The 21858-nt window shown below is 49.1% G+C and overlaps 1 protein-coding gene across 2 annotated transcripts in view; it reads right to left on the bottom strand.

The window, feature by feature from the left end:
* CAPN5 (calpain 5) overlaps positions 1 to 21858 on the bottom strand; it is a 106084-nt gene that overhangs the window by 13143 nt on the left and 71083 nt on the right. For both annotated transcript variants that reach the window (XM_061629025.1, XM_061629026.1), the window contains exons 4-8: positions 10998 to 11206; positions 7140 to 7332; positions 5612 to 5805; positions 4133 to 4210; positions 2066 to 2261 (exon numbers count right to left, since the gene is read on the bottom strand). In XM_061629025.1, coding sequence (XP_061485009.1) covers positions 2066 to 2261; positions 4133 to 4210; positions 5612 to 5805; positions 7140 to 7332; positions 10998 to 11206 — 870 coding nt within the window. The remainder of the gene's footprint in view (positions 1 to 2065; positions 2262 to 4132; positions 4211 to 5611; positions 5806 to 7139; positions 7333 to 10997; positions 11207 to 21858) is intronic.

Raw genomic sequence — 21858 nt, forward strand, 5'->3', positions numbered from 1 at the left:
ATAAGACAGTTTCCTATGTCCCTATGATGTTAAACAGTGTATTAATGGCAGATGAAACACAGAAATAACATTTTAAAAAATGCATTGGACCTTACGCGCGGAGGCCGATGGCTGTGGACAGTTTTAAAAAGTGCACGGAACCTGGCAGATATCTTTCTTAGCAGATGCCCTTCCCTACATGTGAATATAGTGCTACACGCATACACCCAAGGAAGGAGTGTCAGCACCTTAACCCAGAGTCATATAGCACAGCAGCAAAACCATATTTTTTCATTGGGAGGGGAAGAAGCGGGGGGGGGGGCACCGATGGACCAATAAGACAACAGGCCTGAATCCAGGAAGCCTGAATACACCGTTTACTACAAAAATAAGACAGGATAAGTAGATTGGCAGCATTCAGATGGAACCAGCAAAAAACTAAAAGGAGTAGAAAAAGAGGAAGGCCAAACAAGAGATGGACTGATTCCATCAAGGAAGCCACAGACCTGAACTTACAAGATCTGAACAGGGTGCTTGATAACAGATGCTATTGGAGGTCTCTTACTCACATGGTTGCCATGAGTTGTAATCGACTTGAAGGCACATAACAACAACAACGAATAGAAGAGGCAAGAGATGGAGAACATCAGGAGAGATGGAGTAGCATGCAAATGATAGAAGAAGGATGGGGAGGGGAAACTAACACCAAATAAGGAGACAGGAGGCCACGAGGACTAAGACAGGGATGAGGAATGCCAAACTGGGTTAGGGAGAAGGCACCATGAGGTAAACAGCCCCTTGCCTGAGGTGACACAGGGACATAAGAACATATGCAAGAGCAGGTCTGCTGGATCAGGCCAAAGAAGGCCCATCTAGTCCAGCATCCTGGTCTCACAATGGCCAACCAGATGCCCACAGGAAGCCCGTAAGCAGGACCCAAATGCAACAGTGCTCTTCCCTCCTGCGGTTCCCAGCAACTGGGATTCAGAAGCAACACTGCCTCCAACAGAGGAGGGTAGAAGATGGCCATCACAGCTAGTAGTCCCAGATAGCCTTATCCTTCCATGAATTTGACTGACACTCTTTTAAAGCCATCCAAGTCGGTGGCCATCACTGCCTCTTGTGCAAGTGAGTTCCATAGTTTTAGGTCTGGGCTGTGCAAAGGACTTTCTTTTGTCTGTCCCAAATCTTCCAACATTCAGCTTCGTTGGATGACCCTGAGTTCTAGGATTTGGAAAGAGGGAAAAACACTTTCCTGTATCCACTTTCTACATACCAGCCATAATTTTATACACCATTCAGAAAAGGAGAAAGGCAGAAGAAGAAACATGATGCCAGAGGGAAAGGAAACCAGAGGACAAATATTAGCTAACCCAAGGAGAAGGGGGTGGAAGGGGATCTTCTCAAGGGCCTGCTGTGAACTGGGAGATCATCCTTTTCACTGGGGTACTGCATAGACAAGATGCAGGGGGCAAAATGGAGTCATGTGCATATTTTCGGTGTGGGTTCCTCACTTTAATGGGTGCTACTGGAAGCACTTGTACTTTGGAACTCCCTGCCTACCGACATTAGGCAGGCACCATCACTAAACGTCTTTAGATGCCTGCTGAATACATTTCTGTTTCAATGGGCCTATCCAGATGCGTGATTTGCTTGTATCCGTTTTCACATTTGCTTCAGATATTTATTGTTTCTAAATTATTTTATTTTTAAGTGTTAATGTTATTACTGCAGCCTTTGCTGCCCTGGGTTCCTTTGGAAGGAAGGGTGAGATATAAATTTAAATAAATAAATAAAATAAAAAGTATGCATTTAAAGTAGTGGGTTTCACTTAGAGGGCCCAATGAGTAAGTGTGCTGCGAAGTTTGATTAGATTGGAAGTGATGTGTACACATTCTGGAGGTTCCCTGTCTGCTGCACACAGAGCGGGAACCACTTCCAAATCCATGTCAGAAAGCTACTAGTATGCATGCAACCTTTTTTGTCCACTGTAAATGGAGACTTTTTAAAGCCAATACGCACTCAGAAAGGTAGAGAGAAATGCTGCCTTTGGCTTCACCCAAGCTGCCGTCCTTTGACGTCTCACCTGTGGGTTCTGCAAGAAGGTCTCTCTGTTATTGATACAGCCTCCGCAGCGGTTCTTCAAGGGATCCTCATGTTTCATCCACACACCCCGCAAGACCACCTCCTCCCAGGTCTTATGGATGCTCAGGTAAGACGTGTTGATGAGACGGCACTTGATGATGTCAGTGAAGTATTTGCAGAAGTCTTCAAATGTCATCCTAGGGTAGGGAGAAGATCAACTTGACTCAAAACCAGGCCACGTAAAATGGTGCCTTGTAGTCTTCTCTTCTGATGCTACACCAGCGTGGGTACCATCTTTAAGATACTATGCATAACCTGCGTTTCCTGTGGTTCGACAGCATATAGCAAGGATGGGGGACCTGTGACCCTCCAGGTGTTGCTGGACTACAACTCCTATCATCCCTGACCATTGGCCATGCTTGTTGGGGCTGATGGGAGTCTAATAAAACCTGGATGGTCACAGGTTCCTCCTCTCTGATATACAGGGATGGGTGAGCCCTTCTCTACATTGCTAGCCTGAATCAGCACCAACGTTGGATTCATTTTAAATGCACAGCTGACCTGCATTTTCTATATGAAAACAAATCTGGGGAATCTGCAGAGTTATCCAGAAGCAAATGAACAGATAGACAGATGATGGCTCTGCTCCTCCTCTACTGCCAGAGACAGTGTGCCTCTGAATACCAGCAGCTGAGAATCGTCAGTGCAGACAGGGCTGTTGCACTCGGGTTATGCTTGTAGGCTTTCCAGAAGCATCAGGTTGGCCACTGTGAGGGCGGGTTGCTGGATGAGATGGGCCTCTACGGCGAAGGAAGAACATAGCCATCGTGGCCAGTAGTCATCAATATCCTCCATGAATTTGGCTAACCTCTTTTGAGTGGCCACTACTGCATCCTGTCCAGCAAATTCCATAGTTTAGCTACATGCTGCGTGAAGTACTTTCTTTTGCCTGACCCTGAATCCTCCAGCGTTCAACTTCATTGGATGGCCCCACTGGGTTCTAATATTAAGAGAGACGGAAACTTCTCTCTATCCACTTTCTCCATGCATACTTTAAAGATGTTTTGTTTTAATGTATTTTACAGTCTGTTTTGATGATGTTTTAAAGTGTTTTTAGAGCTTTTGTTTGCCGCCCTGGGCTCCTGCTGGGAGGAAGGGCGGGATATAAATAAAATATAAATAAATAAATAAAATAATTTAACACATCGTGTCTCCCTTTAGCCCCATTTAGTCTAAATGAAAAAGCCTTGACCGTTGTAACTTTATTTATTTATTTATTTATTATTTAATTCGTATCCCGCACTTCCTCCCAGCAGGAGCCCAGGGCGGCAAACAAAATACCAAAAACACTAAAACATCATAAAAACAGATCTTAAAATACATTAAAACAAAACAGAGTTAAAAATATTTTAAAAAACCAACCTTAAAAAAGGGTTAAAAACATTATTAAAAAACATATTAAGCAATTCTGACACAGACGCAGACTGGGATAGGTCTCAACTTAAAAGGCTTGTTGAAAGAGGAAAGTCTTCAAAAGGCGCCGAAAAGATAGAGATGGCGCCTGTCTAATATTCCAAGGGAGGGAATTCCACAGGGTAGGTGCCGCCCCACTGAAGGCCCGTTTCCTATATTGTGCAGAACAAACCTTCTGATAAGATGGTACTGGCAGGACGCCCTTACCTGCAGAGCGCAGTGCTCGGCTGGGCATATAAGGGGTAAGACGGTATCCTGGTCCCGAGCTCCACAGGGCTTTGTACGCCAAAACTAGAACCTTGAACTTGGCCCGGCTTTACCTTGTCGGGGAATCGCTCCAGCCCCTTGATCATTTTGATTGCCCTTCTCTGAACCTTTCCCAGCTCTGCAATATCCATTCATCCTCTCCGTTTCAGTATTTTTCCCAACACCGTTCAAAACCTTGCCCCGTAACAAGCTGAAACCTGCAGGCCCTTGTTGTGGGACTGGCAACTTTTGTACCAAGACAAAGCCCTGAATATATTCACAGGGCCACGGAAGGAGGGACGTAAAGAAATCTCTATTTTTATTTTATAAACACACACAATGTACTCACCAAAATTCCCCATCATCTTGCACAGTCATTCCCAGCTTCTCCCGCTCACTACTGCTCACTTTCTGCCATTCCTCAGAGCTGCAGGAATGAACAGGAGGAGACATTAAGCAGTGGGAAAATGTGGAGGGCGTATTAAAGTAATTATTAAGTAAATGGTTTGGGGCCATTCTTTTAATGCATATTAATATTTATTGATTTCAGTGAATCCACATGCAAACAAACCCAGCATATATGCACTGCAATTACATTATCTGTCTGAGGAATGGTGAGGTTTGCATAAGTGGGCGAATCTTCAGCTATGGTCAGAGAGCCACAAGGAGTCCACAATGTGCTACACACAACACACACCCTTCCTTCCACATAAAAAACTAGCTGCCAGGGAGGAGAGTTGGTTCAGAAGTCTTCTCCCTGACAGTTTTCTCCGTGCGGGGACCTTTTCTGTTTTATGGAAAAACATTATGCTGCAATCTGAACTGGCACAGTTGATGGAGAATTTTTATCTTCAAACAATAAGCAAAATATATTCTTTTGTAAAGCTATAAAAGTTTATACAGGCATACCCCGCTTTAACGTTCGCAATGGGACCGGAGAGTATACTTTAAGTGAAAATAAACTTTAAGTGAAGCAATTGTCTTCACTTGTACTGCACGCAATCACCACTAGATGGCAGCGGCGTCGTGCCAATAAAGTGTACGTTATTGCGAAGCGCGCGAATGTTAAGCGGGGTATAGGGACGAATGGAGCATGTACGTTATAGCGAGGCAACGTTAAGCGGGGCAACGTTAAGCGGGGTATGCCTGTAATATTTTAATAAGTTTAGTAGCCAGCTAGAACCCTTTTCTTCTTGGAGTTGTCTTCCCTGTTTTGGTTTGTATAGAACAGCTAGAACACTACAAAATTAGATAACACTGAACAGACACTGAACATCTCTGAACATCTCTGTCCTCTCCAAAATGTAGGAAGGATTGCATTAACTAAAATGCTTAGCTCATTAGCTGGAGTACTCAGCTCATGGCGAAAATGTACTGGAATGTGAAGTTTTAAACATTGCCAGATTGACTAGGACATAATGCAGTGCCAATGCAATTTAAATGCAGTGTCTGTGCAATGCCTATATAATACTGTAATGCCTAGGTAATACTGATGTGTAAGCTCCTGATTCGTTAATGCTAATTTCTTTGTCCTGAAGTGTATAAAAACTCCAGGCAAACAGTGCCATGGGGCAGTTCTCCACTCACTCAGAGGGAGACTGACCAAGCGTATGCTGTCATCCAATAAAGGCCTACCTTTTTGCTGCAAGCCTGTGTCTTCAGTTCCCTCAAGGACCCCCAGTCCAATGAACTATAAAAATTCCCCGTCACAGTCCAGAAGCAGATTTGCCATATTAGTGAGGCCAAAGCCACACAGTCATTGTGGACAAGCGTCAGCTGCTTGCCTTGACCCCCATTTTCAATGGACTCTCCTCCAGACCTTACTCACGTGTCACTCCATGGGCCGTTCCATTCTCTCTCCCCCCAGGGGTTCCTCAACCTGATCATATCCAGCTTTTCTGACTTGAAGAAGGCCAACAGCCCGTGGCCTATGCGGACTTTCCTCACATCTGTGACTGCGTAGGCATGCCCTTTGACCAGGCCGCAATCCAGGCGGGCTTCCATGTCGGTGGCTGAGGTGGCCTTGCCAAGGGAACAAATGAAGTTTACAAAATGGTGTTTATGAGAAGAATTAAAGAGTAGTTAGAACTGTTGACCCAGGGAAGTCTGTAATAGGAATGCTGGCAAGGATAAAAACACCTGTGGACCTTCACTAGTGGCTGAGCACCAAGTTCTTTGTGTTAGGACTGAGGCCACAAAATAAGCGAGGGAGACAAAGCAGGGCCTGATCCGTTGTGGCACAAAAACTACAGAGTGCCTTCCCAAGAGAAGGTCTCTTGCCTTCTGGTGCCTGGTGAAGACGTAGCCCGTCTCCTGCTTCTAACATATTTAAATATTTTGTTGTTGTTGGTTTTTATGTCTTTAGCAATGTACTACTCAAATTCTTTTTTTGTGTCTCTTATTGTCTGCTTTTTTTTTTGCCAAAGTTTGTGTTCCTTTTTCTTCTCATTTGGACAAGACTTCCATTTTCTGAAGGAAACCTTCTTGCCTCTAACAGCTTATTTGACTAGGCTAGTTAACCACGCTGGCATCCTCTTGGCCCTGGTGGGTACCTTTCATAATCTGCGGTATATAGCCGAGAATATGAAAAGAGCCCTACTGGATCAGACCAGTGGTCCATCTAGTCCAGCATCCTGTTCTCACAGCGGCCAACCAGATGCCTATAGGATGCCCGCAGAAGGGCCTGAGTGCAACAGCACTCTCCCCTCCTGCGGTTTCCAGTAGCTGGTACTCAAAAGCATACAGCCCTTGAGTGCGGAGGCAGAACATAGCCGTTAGTGACCACTGAGAGGCTTATCCTCCATGAATTTGTCTACTCCTTTTTTAAAGGAGCTTCTATCACTGTGGTTTTCAACCTCTAAGAACTCTGCTTTGAACTGCTCCATTTCCCCTTGCAATTTCTTTTTTATCAATTCTGTCATTTTGGGCAATTGCCCCTTTTGAAGTCAAATGTGACGGCGTTGGACTTCCTTGGCAGTTGTCCATTTACATATACAGTACCATGCAAAAGTAATCAGACCCCTGACCAATGTATGATACATTTCCCAACATAAAACCAATGTCAACTTACAGTCATTGATTAATTTTGAGTTTCAGTGTTTCAAAATAAAACATCATACAGAACAAAACTGCAATGTACCATTTGTAATTCAGTAATATGAGAACACTGGTCAGGGGTCTGATTACTTTTGAAAGCCACTGTATGTTGAATTTTATAGCACTATGGTCACGGCTCCCAATCGGTTCCACTAGACTTACGCCTTGCACCGGGTCCTGGGTGCAACATAAGGTTAAGGACAATATCAGGACCACTTTAATCGCCTCCTCCAGTTATATCAACACTGTTGCTTCCTTACTTTTATGGAACAGCTGATGAGACCTCCCCGGTTATAGACCTTCAAAACCCGCTCGAAGAGGGCACTTCGCTTGGCTTCGTCGTTTGCATAGCCTCCTTCTAACAGGTCAATGGGTTCTGAGACACCGCCAGTGAAATCCACTAAGGCATCAGCTGTGTTGCCTCCATCGAGGGCTTCATAGCATCCCGAGAGTCTACACATAGAAGAAGAGAAGGATTTTAACAAGGGCTGCAACACAGACCTCCCCCTCTGTCTGAGGAGTGACGTGTGTCATCTTTAGGTCTCTGTCAGGGATGTGCATTCGGCTGGGTTTCTTTTTTTTAAATCTTGCTTAATTGTTTTTAACTTGTTTTTATTTATATTTTGTTTATTTACTATTTGATTTATATCCTGCCCTTCCTCCCAGCAGGAGCCCAGGGCAGCAAACAAAAGCACTAAAAACAATTTAAAACATCATAAAAACATCATATATTTTGTACATCATCTTGAGTTATATATATGTGGAAGGCATTATTATTATTATTATTACTACTACTACTACTATATCATCATCATCATACCACCTAGCTCTGAGGGAGGCTTGGATGGTGAGGTGGTGATAAGGGACAGGGCCTTTTCAGTTGTGGCTCCCCATTTGTGGAATGCACTCTGCAGTGAAGTCCACCTGGTGCCTTTGCTGAAATCTTTTTAGCACCAGGTAAAGGCTTTTTTCGCAGGCATTTGCTAGACTGAGATGATTGTGCTGTCAGGCTTCTTAGGCTGTCATGGGGGTTGTGTTTATATTCTCTATTCAAGCGTTGGATCTACAGGAAAACGTTACTAGAAATATTTTCAAACAAAGAGTTTCGGAGCACAAATTGACATAACTGCCCTCACATCCTCAAGAACAGCGAAATGGTTTGCAAGTGTAAAACGACAGCATCAGTACGAAAGACATTTGTCATTCCCCATGACAATTGAATACCAGAAGGCATGTACACAAGTACATTTTGAACAAAATGGAATCAATGATGCAAATGGGGAGATTTAACAACATACCAAACAATGTGGGGAACCAGTGCTAGAGGATTTGGGACATTATATCCTCAAGTGTCAGCTATATACTGATATCAGAGAACTCTATTTACAACCTGTTTTAAAAAGAAAATGAGGTACTGGGAAGTGAAGAAGAAACCCGTATGTGATTTGGAGGGTCGCTTTGTTGGCAGTAAAGGCTGCTAGACGCAAGGAAAAGGTTCTTGGACTCTATGATAGATCAAAGACAGCATAAAATGTATCCCGACGTTAGCTCCAAATGTATATATGTTATGTATTCATTTTAATAGCAACCTTTGCTTTTTATGAAAGGTTTAAGTGTTTGGGATCAGAGCTTGGAAAAGTTACTTTTTTGAACTACAACTCCCATCAGCCCCAGCCTGGCTGGGGCTGATGGGAGTTGTAGTTCAAAAAACTAACTTTTCCAAGCTCTGTTTGGGATCTTGTTTTACTTTGCTATGGTCCATGGACTAATGGATTCAACGTTATTCTATTCTATTTACATTTATGTTTTGATATAAGTCACTTTGAGACCTTTGGGAAACAAGTTAACAACAACAGAAGATAGCATGGAGTAAAGTAAAGGCTTTACTGGCCCCCATGCAAATGCACATATCACTCCAATAGCAAACACAGCTGGTGCGTGCCAATAGGATTGTAACTAAAACAGGGCTACTTTGGAGGAAGAGGGAGGTATTATTATCATCTTGTGGGAGGCACCCCAAGTTTTGCAGAACATTTTACTGCAGGTCCCAGTTGTTTTTGTTGGTCCACAACGTATACAATTGTGCCTGTCCAGGTACGGGAGGGGGCATGTTTATTTATTTTTAACCAACGGTGCCTCTGGGAAGATGCTACATAAGGACACTATGGTCCTGATGCTGAAATTGAGGAATTATGGTGCCTGGACAGGCCACCAAGACAAGGGCAACAGTCGCCACTAAATAACTAAATGATTTGCAGGGGGGGGGGGAAGATGGTGGTACCAGTTGTCCCAGAGAAGAAGGCTGAGGAGGTGTGATGGCATTTTGAGGCTCACCTTTAATTTAAGCTGTGAACAGTAATACTGTGTACATGTCTGATCTGGACAACCTCCCCCCGCTAACCTCCCCCCAAAAGCACACTCCTTAAAGCAGGGGTGTGGAACCTCAGGCCAGGGGGGGGGTGTCAAATGCAGCTCACCAGGCCCCTCTAGATGGCCTTTGGAGTTTTCCCTAGGCCACACCCCTCACTGGCTCCGCTTCACACCCTGAATGTTTTTGCCTGGAACGTTGGGAAGTGTCGGTGGACTCTGATAATGCCTCTTGTGTGTCTGGATGGAGGGCAGAGAGGAGGGTGAGATGAGGTGTAGAAATTAGCCTGCTGTATGTACAAAGGCAAAGTTCACATTTGTTGCTCCGTCCACATTTGCCACTGGCCCCACCCACCACTGGCACGTGGCCCCTAGAAGCTTGTCCAGAAGGAAATGCGGCCCTCAGATGGAAAAGGGATTTCCCAACCCTGCCTGAAAGTGAACACCCTACTGCCGAATACTTGTTTTAAAAAAACCAAGACTCGTAAGATACTCATAGGGTTCATAGTAAAAAAGCAGATAAGAGAAAAATCTGCTCATTTGAAATGCGGTGTTGGAGGAGAGCTTTGTGGGTACCATGGACCGCGAAAAAGACAAATAATTGGGGGTTAGAACAAATTAAACCAGAACGATCACTAGAAGCTAAAATGATGAAACTGAGGTTATCATACTTTGGACACATCATGAGAAGACCTGATTCACTTGAAAAGACAATAATGCTGGGAAAAACAGAAGGGAGTAGAAAAAGAGGAAGGCCAAACAAGAGATGGATTGATTCCATAAAGGAAGCCACAGACCTGAACTTACAAGATCTGAACAGGGTTGGTTTATAACAGATGCTATTGGAAGTCATTGATTCATAGGGTCGCCATAAGACGATATAGACTTGAAGGCACGTAAAAATGACAACAACAAAGATACTCATACAGTGAAAGTAATCTTAGCTGATAGGGCCTTTTTGGTGGCCGCCCCTAGGCTGTGGAACTCCCTTCCGAGTGAGGTGCGATCAGCTCCCTCCTTGCCGTCTTTCCGGCGACAAGTAAAGACTGTTTTATTTCAACGGGCATTTGGGATAGAGAACGACCAGGATTAAGTGTCATAGGTTTGGTGACTACATTATATGATTTTATTATTTTAAATTGTCCACTGTTTTTAACCTATATTTTATGGTTTTAATTTTTCTCATAGTTTAATTCTTTTTTAATAGTATACCTCTGTATGTTTTAATGGTGTTGTTTTCAGTTGTAAGCCGCTCTGAGTGCTATTGGAAAAAGGGCGGGGTAGAAATAAAGTTTATTATTATTATTATTAATTCAGGGACTGTGCCGATATCTATGCTTCAGACTTAGAGAGGCTTAACAGGCATTCCATCTTCCCAGGCAACCCTGGGAATTATAGTTCTGTGGAAAGGGAGAGTAAGAGCAAGGGACTTCTACCAACTAGAGGGTTCTAATGAAATAGCACCCAGCCCCTTCCTGTCCTGCTGCTCTGAACCCTGCATGGTTTTCTTGGTTTTATCTTATTATAGAATTTATATCCCACCTCCAAGGAGCTCAAGAGGGCATACATAGTTCCCCTCCTTCGCACTGCTGTATCCTCACAACAATCCTGTGAGGTAGGTTACGCTGGGAGACTGTGATTGGCCTAAGGTCACCCACACAGCGAGCTTAACGGCTGAGTGGGGATTTGAACCCCGGCCTCCCAGGTCTTAGTCCAGCACTCTAACTGCTACACCATGCTGTCTCACTCACTTGGCATAGGCTTTTTCCACCAGCGCGCACCACAATTCATTCCTGGAGTTGGAGTGGCAATAGATAAGCTGGTTGTGGAGCGTTGGCAGCCGGTCGTCAATCACCACGTCCACCCAGTCACCAAACCGCCAGAACTCGAAGTGGAAAATCCCGGTGTAGTTCTCTGGCTTCTCGGTTGACCACTCTTGCTCCTTCCAGTCCGGGATGACCTGCGGCGACGAGAAGGAGAAAGCTACGTTACATACAGGAGGATACTGCCATTTGATTTATTTTTAATGTCAATCTCTTTGAGAGCTTCTGCTGGGGATTTTTAAGAATCAAAATTAAAATTTTTGATAAGAGGGGAGTAAGGAGCAAGGGAAGAGATTGATTTTCTGTGGCTTCCAAACATTCCTGTCAACAGGAGTTCAAAGCTTGTGCACAGAGTATGGTTAATATGGGATAGAAAGTGCAAGGCAGCCACATTTAAGGGAACCGTCTTTGTGGCTCATGCGCCTTTGAACTTCCCAGAGCCAAGAACCACATTTAGTCCTGCAGGCAACACTGAAACCTATTCAGCATATTATTATTATTATTATTAAGAGAGCCAGTGTGCTGTAGTGGTTGAGGTGTTGGACTACGACCTGGGAGACCAGGGTTCGAATCCCCACACGGCCATGAAGCTCACTGGGTGACCTTGGGCCAGTCACTGCCTCTCAGCCTCAGAGGAAGGCAATGGCGAACCACCTCTGAATACCGCTTACCATGAAAACCCGATTCATACGGTCGCCACAAGTCGGGATCGGCTTGAAGGCAGTCCAACACACACACACACACAGTCTACGAAGAACTCAAGAGTCCAACTAAGCTACAGAATCTAGGCCACAGTCAGCAACCAGAAAGCAGACAGAGGGGGGAAAAGTTCTCCCTCTTTCATAACACTAAAAGTTGGGGATATCCAATGAAGCTGAACATTGGAAGATTCAGGGCAGACAAAAGAAAGTACTTCATCACAAAGCACAGACTAAAACTATGGAATTCGCTCCCATAGGAAGCAGTAAAAGTCTCCAACTGAGATGGATTTTAAAAAGAGATTAGACAAATTCATGGAGGATAAGGCTACCAGTGGCTACTAGCCACGATGGCTGTGCTCTGCCTCCATAATCAGAGGCAGGATGCTTCTGAATACCAGCTGCTGGAAACAGAGGGAGGGGAGAGTGCTGTTGTGCTCAGGTCCAGCTTGCAGGCTTCCCATAGCCATCTAGTTGGCCACTGTGACAGTAGGATGTTGGACTAGATAGGCCACTGGCTAGATCCATCAGGCTGCTGTTATGTTAACTGTATAGGGCCAGAGGGGACCTGATGAGTTCCTCGTGTCACCTGATATATACTGGGCTGACAGCTTCAGCAACACCTACAAGGGTGAATGACTTTATTCATTCATTATTTTTAAAATGTGCATCCCATCTTTCTCCCTTTATTTAAAAACAGACAAACCTTAAGGGAATTCGCAAACAAATTAAAAACAAATCAAGCAAAAGAGCGATCACAAAATTAATGAGACAAACTATACACCAGACTCTCAGCCAATTGTCTCAGCCGATTGTGTTGAGGCAACAACAGGTGGCTGATCTGATGCGTATTGCAGGGACCTGGATGGGTGAGGTGTGTGTGTGTGTCCTGAACTTACCCAGCTTTGCTCTCCTGTCAAGTCAGTCAAGGTCGCATCAGCCAAGGTTGGAGGGGCAGGGATAAGGCATGGCAGTGATTGATACAAATTCCACCGTTCTCACCAGGATGCCAGCTCACCTAGGAGCTGGGTGTGAGGGTTTGTGCTTGGTGTTGGGAATCAGAGACAGAACAGGGATCTTGCTGGTGCACCATCCACCCTGCTGGCCAGCCCCCAGAGCCAGCCTCTGCTGTGGTGTCAGAAAATCCCAGGGCATTAGCCTTCAGTTCTACTGTCAACACTGCCTTGTCTGAGCCAACTCAGGGCTTCAGGGCTGCTGTGACAACTGTAGGGCTGTCACAATACACCGTGCACCCAACATACATTGCAAGTCATACCCTAGATCTGGGGTTTGCTATCAAGGGCTTTGGGAAGGATCCGGTGATCAGTAGGGAGTGAATATTGGCCCAGTGTCATGGATGGATCAAACTCTGGTGAGGTTTGGATTAGCTGTGACTGATACCCCCTCCCATCTGCAGAGGTGGAGGACCAGTTAAGATTGGCTTGCCCCTTGGAGACTGATGAAACCTGAGGGATTTCAGAACGCTCTGGAGGATTTTCCAAGGTAATCCGGATGGTGCTCATGGTGAGGCCCTCGTTTCACTCTGGAACAGTGAAATGGAAAGCGCTATTGACATGATCACTCCTAAGTACCCTCTCTGGCCATGGGAAACGCAGAAGGTTCCTTGGTTTATTGAGGAGTTCCGGGCAATGAACCAGGCCAGACATCGGCTAGAGCGTAGGTGGTGAAAGTCCCGGCACAAATCTGACCAAACAGAGATAGGAGTCCATGGTCATTCCTGCGACAGCCATGGCAGAAGCAAAGAGAGCATATTTTTCAGCCTCTATTGCAACCTCAGTTAATCACCCACCAGAACAAAGTGGACCGCTTAACATCCTGCCTATCATCTGTTTCCCTCAGTACTGACTTTCGGAAGGAATTTAAAAACATTACCCAGGTATTTGATGGCTAAAGGGGACTGTCCCTGGCAACCTGAAGATCGTTGAAGAACTGAAGCTGTGCTTTGGTATGTTTTTAACTGTGTTTTAGAAAGTTTTTCTGAAATGCAAAGATGTATCACTGAACACTAAAGTCAGGATAATTCAGACCATGGGATTCCCAATCTCTATGTATGGATGTGAAAACTGGACAGTGAAAAAAGTGGGTAAGAGAAAAATCACCTCAAATGTGGTGTTAGAGGAGAGCTTTGCGGATACCATGGACTGCGAAAAAGACAAAAATTGGGGGTTAGAACAAATTAAACCATGAGAAACTGAGGTTATCATACTTTGGACACATCATGAGAAGACATGATTCATTGGAAAAGACAATATTGCTGGGAAAAACAGAAGGGAACAGAAAAAGGAGAAGACCAAACAAGAGATGGATGGATTCCATCAAGGACACCACAGACCTGAACTGAAAATCTGAACAGGGTGGTTCATGACAGATGCTATTGGAGGTCACTGGTTCATAGGGTCGCCATAAGTCAAAATCGCCTTGAAGGCACATAACAACAACAAGAAGAAAGTTTTTAATTGTAATTGTGTGTTGGAATGCTCTTTGAACTATTTTTAGCATGTTTTCAATTTTCTTGTCAAATTGTTTTGTTTACATTTGCTGCCCTGGGCTCGTTTGGGAGGAAGGGCGGGATATAAATTCAATAAACAAACAAGTATGTGGCAGCAGCACATTGCGCCAGTTACAATAATGATACTTATTAGGCAAGGTAGCAGTTCCCTCTCTTTGGAAGCTGCCCAGGTGGGCCCACAAAACAAGGGGCCTGGCACACTTACTCCACCTTTCCCCCTAAAAAAAAAATCACATCACACACAAAAAACATGAAAATAGGAGCAGTACAGCTGGAAAAAGCCACCTTAGAAGTTGGGGTGAAATCCACCCAGTTGTCATGGCCCCGTTAGAGGACTCCTCAGATGAGGACGACTCGGGAGTAACAGCAGCAGACCCAGGAGCAGCAGGAGACACGGAGGAGCCTCCTGAGAATCCAGCTCCTTCTGCCCCTCAGCTGCAGAGCACCCCAGGGACAGCAGAGGCCCTGCAGCCAGACACAGACAGTGCACAGGATACTCCCCCCTCACCTGCAGAACGTAGACAGCAGAAGGTCAGGCAGAAGAGAGGCAGGCCTGTCTCCTTAAGGCCCAAACGCTGAGGGCTCACACCTGCTGTCCATCCTGCTCTTTATAAGGCACACCTTGGCTGCAGCTTGTTGCTGACTGCAACGTCAGGTGTGGCTTTGTGTAGACCTAGTTTCCCTGCAGCATCTCTTTGACTAACCTCCTTGGCAATTGATCCCAGACCTCCACTGACCTCGCTTCTGGACTTCTGACTCGGCAAGTACGCTTTGGATAGGCCTGGCAGATTTACAACCCGACTGCTGGCTAAGGACTTTCCTTCCCTGCCAAAGACCCAGGAATTTCCAGCCCCCCCTGACACTGCTGAGGCAGTGTAGAGCTGACAGTTTGCAGTCAGCCCAAACAAAGCAGGCAACAAAGGAGTGGGGGAAGTGCTGACCATGGAGCAACTCCAGCAGGAAAACTTGCTCCTGCACTCACAAGTAGACCAGCTGCTGTTGGCTGTCCAAGGCTTGCAAACCCAGCTAGCAGCAGCCCCACCCCCTCTCCCTACAGGGAGAGCCAAGTGCCCTGTGACTCTCCCAGAGAAATTTACTGGGGCTTCCGACCAGCTCTCAGCCTTCTTGGCCCAGGCCCAGCTCTTCATGGAGTTACGCCCAGAGGCCTTCCCAGATGATAAGACCCGGGTGGGATTCTTGATTAACCTCTGCACCGGGGCGGCAGCTAGATGGGCCACGCCCCTGCTCCTCGAGCAGAGCCCCGTGCTCAACGACCTAGCCGCCTTCACCAGAGAACTGAAGGCTATGTTCGAGGACCCAGTCCAATCTGCCACAGCCAACCGCCGGATACGCAGGCTGCGTCAAGGCCGACGCCCCTTGGGGGAATATGTAACAGACTTTTGTCTATTGCAACAAACCCTGGGCTGGAACGAAGCCGCTCTCATGGACCAGTTTCAGGAGGGGCTGTCGGATGAGCTCCTGGATGAGCTAGCTAGGCTGGAGCGCCCTGGAACCCTGCAAGCCCTCATACGCCTGTGTCTCCAGATTGACGGGAGGCTGGAAAGCAGGCGTGCTGCCAACCGACCCCGGCCAGTCTACAGAGCATCAGCCCCAGTGGCTGGGCCCTTGGAACCTGTCGGCAAGGACCCTACACCCCTGGCAGAACCGATGCAGCTGGGAGGGGCTCGGCCACGTCTCTCTGCGGCCGAAAAGCTGCGACGCCGGCAACAGGGCCTCTGCCTGTATTGCGGGGCCCTGGGACATTTTGCAGCCCAGTGTTCCGTGAAACGACCCACAGCCCCTGCCTCGGGAAACGCCCATGCCCCGGCCTTCACAGGCCCCTGAGCCGGGGCACCCTCATGGTTCAAGGGGCCTGCCACCTCAATTCCTCACCGCCCAAGCATCTGACCGTGTTGATCGCACTGACAGTCCCCGGAAGGGGGACCCTACAAGTACCCGCCATGCTGGACTCAGGATCCACCAGCAATTTTATGGACGTGTCCTTTGCCAAGCTCCACCGGGTTCCTAGTCAACCCATTCACCGCCCCCTCCTGGTGGAGACTATTGATGGCCGGCTTCTCGCCTCGGGCCCTGTAGTACAGGAGACAGTGCCGCTCGACATGGCCCTGGGGGAGCACGAGGAAAGCCTCGAGTTCTACCTGGCTGCCGCACCCCACTTCCCGGTCGTGCTGGGCCTGGCATGGCTCCAGCGGCATGACCCCATCATCCAGTGGTCCACGGGCCGACTGACCTTCGGATCCCCCTATTGCCAAGCCAACTGCTGGAGGCCGAAGGAGCGCATCCTGATGACCCAGGAGGCAAGCTCCGTGCCCGAGGCCTTACCGGAACAGTACCGGGAGTTCGCGGATGTGTTTGGGAAGCAAGAGGCAGACCAGTTGCCGCCCCATCGTCCTTACGACTGTCCCATTGCCCTGCTCCCCGGAGCCAAGATTCCCATGGGCCGGCTTTATTCCCTGTCAGAACCCGAACTGGCAGCCCTCAGAGAGTTCCTGTCAGGCCCAGGATGTGACTCAGGAACCAGACCAATGGCTGTAGTTAATTCGTGTTTTATTAGGGTAATGTCCAAACAAAGACTGCGTTTTCTCATGAAGCAATACAGGGATACAGGTCCTGCGGCATTGGGAGAAAGTTGACAGAGCAAGGGACTTCTTCCCGCCTGTTCTTTAAGAAGGGGCCAAACGGGTGCGCAATCTTCCGCTCCTCCTTAACTGCCCCTCAGGTACTGCCTGCCTTCCCCCCCTTCTCTCCTGTCTTTTCAGCTGTCTGCGTGTGCGCGGTGAGGGGGGAAGCATCACCCCCTCCTCTTCTGAAGTTTCCGATTCCAGGATGGGGGATAGGGGAGGAGCTGATGGTAAACTGCCTCCCCGCTTTTCGGCTGTGAGCAGCCCTCCCTCTTTCCCCTCTTGCTCTGAGCCTGAAAGAGGGGGAGGCATGAGAATGTCCAGGGAGGGCTCAGGCTCCCCGTTGCTAAGCGACCTTATCACTGGCAGTTCCTCTGTTTCGTCTTCGCTCCAAAGGGGGGAAGTTCCTCCCCCTTCCCTCTGCCATCCATCCGAATACTCTTCTCCCAACTCTCCGGGATCCAGCTCCCCGGGATTGGGACCCCAGCTCTGCCTTCCAACAGTTCCTCGACAAGAACCTGCGCCGAGGGTTCATTCGCCCTTCCACGTCCCCTGCAGCCGCTCCTGTCCTCTTTGTCAGAAAGAAATGTGGGGAACTCCAGCTGTGCAATGACTACCGCGCCCTCAACCAGATTACAGTTCGGAATCGCTACCCTTTGCCCCTGATCCAAGAACTGTTAGAGCGGCTGCGGGGCGCTCGCATTTTCACCAAACTAGACCTGAGAGGGGCCTACAACCTGGTGCCTATGCGGGAGGGCGATGAGTGGAAGATGGCCTTCCGCACCCGTTATGGGCACTCTGAGTACACCGTGATGCCGTTTGGCTTGTGCAATGCCCCTGCCGTCTTCCAGCACTTCATGAACGACATCTTCCGGGACCTCCTAGACCGCTTCCTGGTGATCTACTCGCGGAACCCCTCGGAACATAAGCAGCACGTTCGAGCAGTGCTGCAGCGCCTGCGGGAGCACCGCCTCTTCGCCAAGCTCGAAAAATGCGCCTTTGACCTCACGACCATGGATTTCCTAGGCCATCGGATCTCGCCCTCGGGTATCCAGATGGACCCCGCCAAAATTGAGACCATCCTCCACTGGGCAGCTCCGCGAAGCCCCAAAGATGTGCAGCACTTCTTGGGCTTCGCCAACTATTACCGCCGGTTCATCTCCCACTTCTCCGAACTCACCACGCCCATATCAGACCTGCTTCGAGGCAAAGAGAAGTTTGTTTGGACCGAGGCCGCTCAACAGGCCTTCCGGCGCCTCCAACACGCCTTTACATCTGAACCCATCCTCCAGCAACCCGACCCTACCCGACCTTACATAGTGGAGGCCGATGCATCGGATAAGGCAGTGGCAGCGGTCCTACTTCAGCCGGTGGGGAGCAAGCAGTCCCTGCTCCCCTGTGCGTTCCACTCCCGGAAACTCAACGCTTTGGAACAGAACTACACCATTTGGGAGAAGGAGTTACTGGCCATCAAAGTAGCCTTCGAGACCTGGCGTCATCTCCTGGAAGGGGCACGCCATCCGGTCCAGGTACGAACAGACCACCGAAACCTGGAGCACCTGCAAAGCGCCCGACGGCTGAACCAACGCCAGATCCGGTGGTCCCTGTTTTTCTCCCGGTTCCAGTTCACGGTCACCTACCTCCCTGGCCGCCGAAACACCCTAGCAGACGCGCTCTCTCGCAAGCCAGAATACCGAGCCGAGCAGGTCGATCGCCCCCTTCGCCCAATTCTTCGCCCAGAGAACTTCGCCGCTACCCACCAGCCGCAACCCCTCCTGGACCGGGTGCAGGAACAGCAGCAAAAGAACCCCTACGCCCTGGCCCAGCAGCGAGAGCTCCAGTCAGGGATGCCCGCCCGGGACAGCCCCTTTTCCTTGCAGCAGGGCCTCTTGTATCACCGGAACCGGTTGTACGTTCCCCCGGGAGCTCTGCGGGAAGAGGTGCTCCACCTCTGCCATGACAGCCAGCCGGCAGGGCATTTTGGAACGTATAAAACCCTCCACCTGGTCCTACGGGATTTCTGGTGGCCCCGGGTCCAAGCGGACGTCAAGGACTATGTAGCGGCCTGTGATACCTGCCAGCGAGCCAAGAGCCACCCCGGCAAGCCCCTGGGGCTCCTGTTCCCACTGCCTACCCCCCCCCTGGGCCCTGGCGCTCGGTCTCCCTGGATTTTATCACGGACTTACCGGCCTCCCGGGGAATGACCACCATCCTCGTAGTCGTAGACCTGTTCACCAAGATGGCCCATTTCCTCCCCTGTGCCGGCCTACCCTCTGCCCCAGAAACTGCGCAACTGTTCTTGACCCAGGTTTTCCGGTTACACGGCCTCCCCGACCACCTGATCTCTGACCGAGGAGCCCAGTTCACCGCCTGGTTCTGGCAGGCCCTGTTTCGGGCCCTGAACGTCCAGATCCGCTTGTCCTCCGCCCACCACCCTCAATCAGATGGACAAACAGAATGTACCAACGCCACCGTCGAACAATACCTGCGGTGTTACACCTGCTTCCGCTGGCGGAGTTCGCGTATAATAACTCCGTGCACGCCTCCACGCGCCAGACCCCGTTCTTTGCCTCCTACGGCTACCACCCCCAATTCTTCCCCTCAGTGCGACCCCCGTCGCCGATCCCCGCTGCGGATGTCATGCTGCAGGAGTTGCAAGCCCTGCAGGCAGTCCTGAAGGAGCAGCTGGAGCAGGCCAAGGACGCGTATAAGCGCTTTGCTGACCGCCACCGCCAACCAGGCCCAACGCTGAAGGTAGGCGACCGGGTATGGCTCTCAACCAAATTCCTGTGTTCGCAATGGCCGTCTCACAAGCTGGAGGCTCGGAATGCAGGTCCCTTCCGGATCACCCAGCAAATTAACCCGGTGGCGTTCCGGCTCCAACTCCCTGCCTCCTTCCACATTCACCCTGTCTTCCATAGATCACTGCTGACTCCTGCTCTCCCGCCTCACCCCTTGGGTAGTCAACCACGGCCCCCACCGCCGATACAAGTCAACGGGGAAGAGGAATTCGAAGTGGCGCAGATCCTGGACTCCCGGAGGCATCGGGGCCGCCTCCAGTACCTCATAGACTGGCAGGGGTACGGCCCTGAGGAACACTCATGGGAAGATGCGGCGCAGGTGCATGCCCCTCGTCTGGTCCGGCGCTTCCACCAGCGCTACCCGGATAAGCCGGGCCCCGGCGGGAGGCAGAGGGTTGGTCGTGGGACGGGGTATAGTGTCATGGCCCCGTCAGAGGACTCCTCAGATGAGGACGACTCGGGAGTAACAGCAGCAGACCCAGGAGCAGCAGGAGACACGGAGGAGCCTCCTGAGAATCCAGCTCCTTCTGCCCCTCAGCTGCAGAGCACCCCAGGGACAGCAGAGGCCCTGCAGCCAGACACAGACAGTGAACAGGATACTCCCCCCTCACCTGCAGAACGTAGACAGCAGAAGGTCAGGCAGAAGAGAGGCAGGCCTGTCTCCTTAAGGCCCAAACGCTGAGGGCTCACACCTGCTGTCCATCCTGTTCTTTATAAGGCACACCTTGGCTGCAGCTTGTTGCTGACTGCAACGTCAGGCGTGGCTTTGTATAGACCTAGCTTCCCTGCAGCATCTCTTTGACTGACCTCCTTGGCAATTGATCCCGGACCTCCACTGACCTCGCTTCTGGACTTCTGACTCGGCAAGTATGCTTCGGATAGGCCTGGCAGATTTACAACCTGACTGCTGGCTAAGGACTTTCCTTCCCTGCCAAAGACCCAGGAATTTCCAGCCCCCCCTGACACTGTTGAGGCAGTGTAGAGCTGACACCAGTGAACGGCAATGTCTTAGCCTTCAGCAAGCTGGTGCCCTCTGGATGTTTTCAGATGACGACTTCCATCACCCCTGACCACTGGCCATGGTGCTGGACTACAATGACAGCTGGAGATCACCAAGCTGGGGGAGACGGTAGGTTTTACAGTTTCATTAGCTGTCCACAAGAGGGACCCGCAACAAAATGCTGCAGTATATCCTCACCCTGATTCCTGTTCAGGGTTCGTTCCTCTGGGACACGATGAGCAATTTTGTGTGTGTGTGTTTGCTCCCTTTTGGTATTTTTCTTTTCGGTCTTTGCAAACCTCAGCATTCCCCCGCAGATGCGAATACATCCCCCTCTTGTTTTTCAGAGCTCCAGTTTGCCACCCACCTACTGCTTTAGACTGAAGTGCCGCAACACCTCAAATCAACTTCCATGTTAATCTTTTTTTAAAAAAATCAAGTGTTTTTTCACTTGTTATTTTCTTCCATCTCCATCCTGAGAGCTGCGTGCTGATGGTGCCAAAAAGCATCATTTGGAGGCTGTTTGGCCAGTGGATACAATTCTTATGGAGCTGATGAAAAGCAAGTGCGATCGGCAACAAAATGTTGCAGTGTGGAGTGTTCCTGCTCAGGATACTCCATTCCACCCCCACCCACAGTCAGTCAGCATTCTCTGGGCATCGAGCACACTCAGCCCTCCTTTTTCCCTAACGTTTTTTGTGTTTTTGCATTCCTGAAAACCTCGGGTTTCCACCAACTCTGATAATGCCTCCTTCTCATGGATGGTGCTAGAGAGGCAGCAACGCTCACCTCTGAGCACCAGAAATAAAAGGACTAAAAGGGTCTGTCTCTGCTTGCCTCTTCTTTTTTACCAGCTTTGCTGGCTTTAGTCCATTTCAGGATAAGGGCCTTGAAGCCCTAAATCAGGGGTAGGGAACTTCAGGCTTGTGGGTTGAATGTGGCCCTCCAAACCTCTTTATCTGGCCCTTGAGACTTTTCCCCATACTACACCCTCTCTCCCCAGGCCACACCCTCTCTCCCCAGGCCACACCCCTCACTGGCCCTGCTCTGCACCTCTTTGAGTGTTTTTGCCTAGCTGGGAGGTGTCCTTGAGCTCTGACAACGTCCCTTGCGTGCCT

This window comes from Rhineura floridana, chromosome 5 (assembly GCF_030035675.1).
Source record: "Rhineura floridana isolate rRhiFlo1 chromosome 5, rRhiFlo1.hap2, whole genome shotgun sequence".
Taxonomy (NCBI): Eukaryota; Metazoa; Chordata; class Lepidosauria; order Squamata; family Rhineuridae; genus Rhineura; species Rhineura floridana.